At 73.6% G+C, this 6,357-nt stretch overlaps 1 protein-coding gene across 1 annotated transcript; it reads right to left on the bottom strand.

Moving 5' to 3' along the window:
• Positions 1–354: 354 nt before the first annotated feature.
• LOC148595374 (uncharacterized) lies at positions 355–5,041 on the bottom strand. Its single transcript, XM_088520990.1, has 9 exons — positions 4,474–5,041; positions 4,301–4,413; positions 3,937–3,995; positions 3,716–3,873; positions 2,833–2,995; positions 2,573–2,764; positions 1,277–1,510; positions 502–646; positions 355–444 (listed from the first exon to the last, which is right to left on the bottom strand). Exons 1-9 carry the CDS (start codon positions 5,039–5,041, stop codon positions 355–357), a joined length of 1,722 nt encoding a protein of 573 aa, XP_088377116.1.
• Positions 5,042–6,357: the final 1,316 nt, after the last annotated feature.

The raw sequence follows: 6,357 nt of genomic DNA, 5'->3' as shown, positions 1-6,357 counted from the left end.
CTTAAGTTGTATTTCACTCTTCACAGTGGCTTAGCTTGTTCTGAAATGGCTGTAGGGCAGACCATGTATGTACATAGTATGACGTGACTTCAGAACCTGTTAGATTTCTTTTCGAGCTGCGGATGTCAGTCGTTGGCCCCGTCGATGCCAGCAGCGTGTGCTCCTCCACGGCTCCGCGACGGCCCCGCGCCCGCCCGCGCGGCCTCGAGGACTCCTCGGCGAGGGGAGCCGCCGTCGCCCGCGTTGATTGTACTGTCCAAGTGTTTGAAACCCCCTCACTGAGCTTGTTATGTGGAAATAAAACGTGGTTGGTTTTAACGCTGACGCTGGTGCCTCGTGTCCGTCCGTCCGTCCTCAGGCCGTCCAGCTGCGCTCCAGCGCGGCCGGCTCCGTGCGCTGCGCTCCGGCCCGCGGCTCCTGCTGCGGGGACAGGGGCGCTGGTCCCTGCGGCGGGCGGCACCGGCACCCCGGGAGCCCCCGGCCCCCGCGGCCACCGCTCACCGGCCGTTGCTGCCGCCGCAGGGGGAGCGGCGCCCAGCGCGGCGGCTCCGGCGCCCAGCTGCACACGGACGCGGCGCTGGCCTTGCCCGAGTCCACCATGGGCTCCTGGGCGCTGCCCGAGCTCGTGTCCCACTCGGCCTGCAGGCTGCAAGGGGAGTCAGGGCCAGGGCCGGTACCAGCGGGCGCCAGGGTGGCCCGGAGCCGGCCCCGGCTGCAGCTCCCGTGCCAGCCAAGGCTGCAGCTCGCCCCACGCAAGCAGAGGCACCAGGATGCCCCGGGCCCAGCCGTGGCTGCAACTCCGGCACCCGCAGAGGCTCCGGGCTGGCCCCGCGCCAAGGCCAGGGTGGCGGGTCCTGTCCCTGCGCATGGGCCGGGCCGCAGGCGGCATCTGCTGCCCTCCGGCTGCCTCCGGAGCCTCCCGCCTCCCTTCCATCCGGCTGGGAGCCGGCCCCGCGCGCGCCCTCCATGGGAAACGTGGAGGGGAAGGTTGTGCCCAGCCCAGCACCTCCGCTCATCAGCCCCGGGCAGGTGGAGCGGGGCAGGGACCCAGGGCCTGGCACAGGAGCAGCCACATCCCCGCGGCCACCAGCCTGTCCCCATGGCCATCAACCCGTCCCCGCAGCCACCAGCCACATTCCCCGTGGCCACCAGCCTGTCCCTGCAGCTACCAAGGCAGCCCCTGTCGCCCAAGACCCCCGCGCAGACCCGTGAGAGGGGAAAGGCCCCCTGGGCCCCGCAGGAGCCTGGCGCGGTGCAGCCCGCAGGCCGCGCTCACCTGGGCCGGGCCGCGGGCCGCGCGGGCGCTCCCGGCAGCGGCGCAGCCCCCGCAGCCCCGTCCCTGCAGCCGCAGCCGCCGCAGGCGCCGCAGCCGCCGCGCTCCAGCACGTGCAGCTGCAGCAGCTCCTCGGAGTTGCTGAACGCGGGGTTGTCCAGGGAGCTGGCGGAGGCGAGCCAGGGCTGCGACCAGAACCGCGCCGAGACGTCGTCCAGGCGGCAGAAGCGCCGGTAGCTGCAGGAGCGGCCGTGAGCGGAGCCAGCCGGGAGCCGGGAGCCGGGAGCGCTCCCGCCCGCGCGGCTGACCCTGCGCGGCTCCGGGGATGGGCGCCGGGAAGGGAGCCGGGATGTGGCAGGAAGGGAGCCGGGCTGCGCGGTTGCAATGTCCCCAGGCAGCCGCTTTGGCCGTGCGGGGGACACGGGAGGGCAACGCAGGCCGGCCCCGCTGCCCGGTCCCGCTGCCGGGGGTCGAGCTGCAGCCCCTGCAGCCCCCGCGGCCCCCGCGGCCCTCGCAGCCCCCGCTACAGATTTCCTGCGGAGCAGCCGAGTGCCCCGGGAAGGAAGCCCTGGGGGACACGGCGGGCAGGAAGCGCGGCCGGTGCCCGGCACACAGAGCGGGAGCGGGCGCTTCCCGCCCGGAGCGCTTCCTCCAGCACTGAGCGCTCCCCGGAGGACACCTGGGACAAGGGACCGGCCAGGGGGCTGCGCAGGGCCCACGCGCAGGGCCCCAGCCGGGGCAGGACAGACCCGCGGGCAGCGCCAGGAAGAGGCTGCCAGGCCCTGCACGTGCCCTGCTCCCCCCGGCTCCGCGGTCAGCGGCTCTCAGCCCCCGCGGGGGGTTTGTCCTGGCAGGAGCAGCCCGGGCCCTGCCCAGCTCCTGCGGAGCTGCAGACCCCGGTACCCAGCCGGGCCGCAGTCACGGCCGGAGGTGCTGCCGTCCCCAGAGCCCGGTGGGGCCGGGGTCAGGCCGTGTCCCCAACCCCAGCTGGGGCCCTGTGGGCAGAGGGACCCCCGGGTGCACCCCGGGAGGGGATCCCGCACCAGGATGCCCCACACCGGGATGCCCCATGCTGGGATGCCTCAGGTTGGGGTGCTTTGTGCTGGGATGCTCCACAGTGGGATGCCCCGCACCCAGGATGCCCCAAACCAGGATGCCCCAAGCCGGGATGCCCCATGCCGGGATGCCCTGCACCCGGGATGCCCTGCACCCAGGATGCCCCACACCGGGATGCCCCACACCAGGGTGCCCTGCACTGGGGCTGCCCCGCTCGGCCGCATGGCGCCGCGCGCCGCCCACCTGCTCTTGGTCTGGTCCACCTTGGCCTCCAGGAGCAGCGCCCGGAAGCGGCGGATGACGAGGCCGGCGATGACGGCGCCCACGAGGGCCACGCTGAGCAGCACCCCACAGGCCATGCCCAGCAGGCTCTGCTGCGTCACCCGGTAGTCGCAGCGCAGCCCCATGAACCAGAAGTCGCTGCCCACGGGGCACCTGCAGTGGCAGGAGGGCGGTCGGCGCCGGGGGCACCGGGGCGGCCGGGCGCTGCCCGCGGTACTCACTGGCAGAGGGGCTGGCGCCCGCGCGGGTGGGTGCAGATGCCCTGGTTCTTGCAGTAGCCGCGGTGGCACACGGAGGTGCAGCGCGCGGCGCCGTCCGCCCCGGCCACGCAGTCAAAGCCGGCTTGGCAGGAGAAGAGCTCGGCGCAGGGGTCCAGCGGCCGCTCTGCGGGGCGGAATGGGGGGTCAGCGCAGCCCGGCAGCAGGATTGACAGCCCCATGAGCAACTATGCAGCCCCATGCAGCGTCATGAGCAACTATGCAGCCCCACGCATCACCACACAGCATCATGAGCAACTATGCAGCCGCATAAAGAAACATGCAGCCCTTTGCAGCACCGAGCACCCATCACGCAGCCCATTGCAGCACCCTACAGCCCTGTGCAGCACTCTGCAGCCCATTTCAATGCCCTGCAACCCCATGCAGTGCCTTGCAGCACCACGGCCCATTATGCAGCACCACGCAGTGCCGTGCAGCCCTATTCGGTGCTATGCAGTGTCCTGCAGCCTGTTGCAGTGCTGTGCAGCCCCATGTAGCCCATTGCAGTGCCCTGTAGCCCTTTGCAGCGCCGTGCAGCCCCATGCAGCCCATTGCAGTGCCGTGCAGCCCGTTGCAGTGCCGTGCAGCCCATTGCAGTGCCGTGCAGCCTGTTGCAGTGCTGTGCAGCCCCATACAGTGTCCTGCAGCCTGTTGCAGTGCCGTGCAACCTGTTGCAGTGCCGTGCAGCCCCATGCAGCCCGTTGCAGTGCCATGCAGCACAGTACAGTGCCGTGCAGCCCCATGCGGCCCGTTGCAGTGCCGTGCAGCCCGTTGCAGTGCCGTGCAGCCCATTGCAGTGCCGTGCAGCCCCATGCAGCCCATCGCAGCCCCCGCAGCGCGCACTCACCCAGGGCCACGTTGCGCAGCACGGGCGCAGACCCCACGGCCAGGCGCGGGCGGGCGGGCGCCAGGGTGGCGTTGAGCAGCGCCGCGAGTGCCGGCGCCCGCGGGGGCAGCCGCGCGGCCGCGAAGAGCGCGTCGTAGGCGAGCACCACGCTGCCCCTCCTGCGGCACAGCGGCGCGTGGGGGGAGCGCGGCCCACGGGGCCCGGCCCCGGCCCCCTCCTACCTGACGCTGGTGACCTCCAGGCGCAGGAAGCCGGGCAGGGCCATGAAGAGCGGAGAGATCTGCAGGACGACGGTCGCCAGGGGCGGCCCCATGCTGTCCCCGCGTCACCCTGCATTGCCCCACACCACCCCACATCACCCTGCACCACCCCGTGTCACCCCCCTGCCACCCGACCGTGTCCTGCAGCCCACGCTGCCCCACAGCGCCCTGTGCTGCCCCGTGTCCTCCTGCACCGTCCCGTGTCACCCCACACCACCCTGCATCATTCCACCGTGCCCCACATCACCCCACAGCCCTCCCGGCACCCGGCAGCGCCCGGCACCCCCCCGCGCCGCCCGCAGGGCCCCGCGCCGTTCCCGCTCACCGTCTCGTTGAAGCGCCGCAGCAGCCCGCGGTGCTCGCGCGACGCCGGGTCCCCCAGCGCCGGCACGAAGCCCATGTCCAGCACCAGCTCGCAGGGCACCCGCAGCAGCGCCGCTGCGCAGAGGGGTCAGCGCCCGGCGCGGCCGGACCCCCGCCCGCTCCCCCGGCACCCACCTCGCAGCAGCGGCGGCTGATCCTCCACCACGAAGACACCAGGACGGGCCCCGGGGGCAGTGGTGACGGGGCCGAGGCCGCCGGGGGCCAGCGAGGGGGTCCTGGTGCCACCAGGGGTGACGGTGGTGGCCACGGACGTCCCGGTGTTGCCATAGGGAGTGCCGGTGTCACCCGAGGAGGTGGCCACAGGGGTCCCGGTGTCACCAGGGATCCCGTTGGGCTGGGGCGTCCCCAGGGCTGCCGTCCCCCCCGTGCCGGGGTCCCCATGGGCCATGGGGCTGGGCAGGGGTGTCGGGCGGCTGGTGGCTCCCCAGGTGCCCACACGGCCCCGCTCCGGCCCCACCGCAGGGCTGGTGGCCGGGGGGACGCTGGGTCCCGGGGCCGTGGGTGCCCGGGGGCTGGTGCTGCCGGCCGGGCCCGGGGGGGTCCAGCCGGGTGCAGGGAGCCCCGCGGTGCCACCCGGTCCTGCCGCCGCCGGGCTCAGGCCTTGCTTGGGGACCCCGGCCGTGGCGGGGGGGTCGGGCCGCCCCGACGCCTCCTCGGTGGCCCCCAGCGCAGCGGGGACCATCCCCGTGGAGCCCGGCCCTGCGGTGCTGGCCGCGGGGAGCCCCTCATGCGCCCCAGAGCCCGGGGCAGAGCCGGGACCCGGCCGGGTGGCGTCAGGCTGGTGCCACCCGTGGGTGTGGGGGCCCCCTCGGGCGGCCGTCCCCGTCCCCGTGGGGCTCGGGGTGTCGCTGGGGCTGGGCAGCGTCTCCGTGGGCACCGGTGTCACCGTCGGCAGCTCCGTGGTCCCCGTGCGGCTCCCGCTGCTTTGGGGGGACGTGGCCGGGGGGATCCGGGAGGCGCTGCCGGCCGCCCCCCGCCCCCCGCCGGGGCCGGAGCTGGGGCCGGACACGGGAGTCCCGTTTCCCATCCGGTCGGTGCCGGACGGAGCCGTCGTGGGGGGCGCCAGGGCCCCGGGGCTGCCGGGGGTCCCCTCGGCAGGGGGCTTCCCCACCGCCCCCACCAGGACCGGGACGGGGACGGTACTGGTACCGCTCGGGCCAGGCGGCCGCGAGGACTCGGTGCCGCTTCCCTGGTGCCGGGGGCTCCGCGCGGTGCCGGCGGGTCCGGCCGGGCCCGTCCCGCTGCCCAGCGCCGGGCTCAGCGCACACCAGGTCGCAGCTGCGGGAGAGGGGACAGCGAGTGCGTGACGGCCCCGCGGAGCGGCCCGGCCGCGGGAACCGGCACCGGAGCGGGCACCGGCACCAGGAGAGCGGCACCGGGAGAGCAGCACCCGGCGCTGGGACATCTGCCGTGATCAGGCTTTTTGGCTGGACCCCGGTGACCATCCCTCAGGACGCAGGAGCATTTGGGGGGGTTGCACAAAGCAGAGAGCCGCAATCAGGGTTTAACCCTTCGCGGCGCCGCGTTTCCCAGGGAGCCATTTCCTGTGAGAGGAAAAGCTCGGGATTTACGCAAAATCCAGCTGGGAGCTGCCGGGCTTGGCCTCGATAAGGGAAGCGCCAACTGCTCCAGGCACCAGGGTGCCTGGCGAGACGCCCCTTGGCTCTAAAACCTGCACTTGTGCCCCAGGGAGACACCAAAGCTGCAGGGACCAGTCCGGTCCCTGTTGCGGTTGGCTCGGGGGTGGCAGCTCCCCGGGAACCGCATTCCCTGGTAAGGCATGGGATGGGATGGAACAGGATGGGATGGGACAGGACGGCCGCTCCGCTAGGGTGGCATCGCCTGCCCACCCCGTTCTCACCCCAAACCGACCGCCCGGCCCCGCACACGGCGCCCGCAGCCTCGCGGCGCCTCTGCAGGGACCAGGGCTGGATGGGCCCCCCAGCCACGGGAGCCACCAGCACCAGCCGCCCCACGTGCACCCAGTGCCGCGGGTCT

This window comes from Tinamus guttatus, unplaced genomic scaffold (genome assembly GCF_059628265.1).
Source record: "Tinamus guttatus ecotype Peru unplaced genomic scaffold, ASM5962826v1 Tinamus_guttatus_pri_ptg000107l, whole genome shotgun sequence".
Lineage (NCBI taxonomy): Eukaryota > Metazoa > Chordata > Aves > Tinamiformes > Tinamidae > Tinamus > Tinamus guttatus.
Note: the sequence above shows the minus strand (reverse complement) of the source record. Positions and strands in the feature narration are given on the sequence as shown.

Excerpts from the sequence above, each read along its gene's own strand:
- LOC148595374 (XM_088520990.1), bottom strand. The coding sequence starts at position 5,041 with ATGGTCCCCGCTGCGCTGGGGGCCACCGAGGAGGCGTCGGGGCGGCCC. Across the intron at positions 4,414-4,473 it reads TCAGCCGCCGCTGCTGCGAG|CGGCGCTGCTGCGGGTGCCC; the intron begins GTGGGTGCCGGG and ends CCCTCTGCGCAG. Across the intron at positions 1,511-2,572 it reads GTGGACCAGACCAAGAGCAG|CTACCGGCGCTTCTGCCGCC; the intron begins GTGGGCGGCGCG and ends CCGCTCCTGCAG.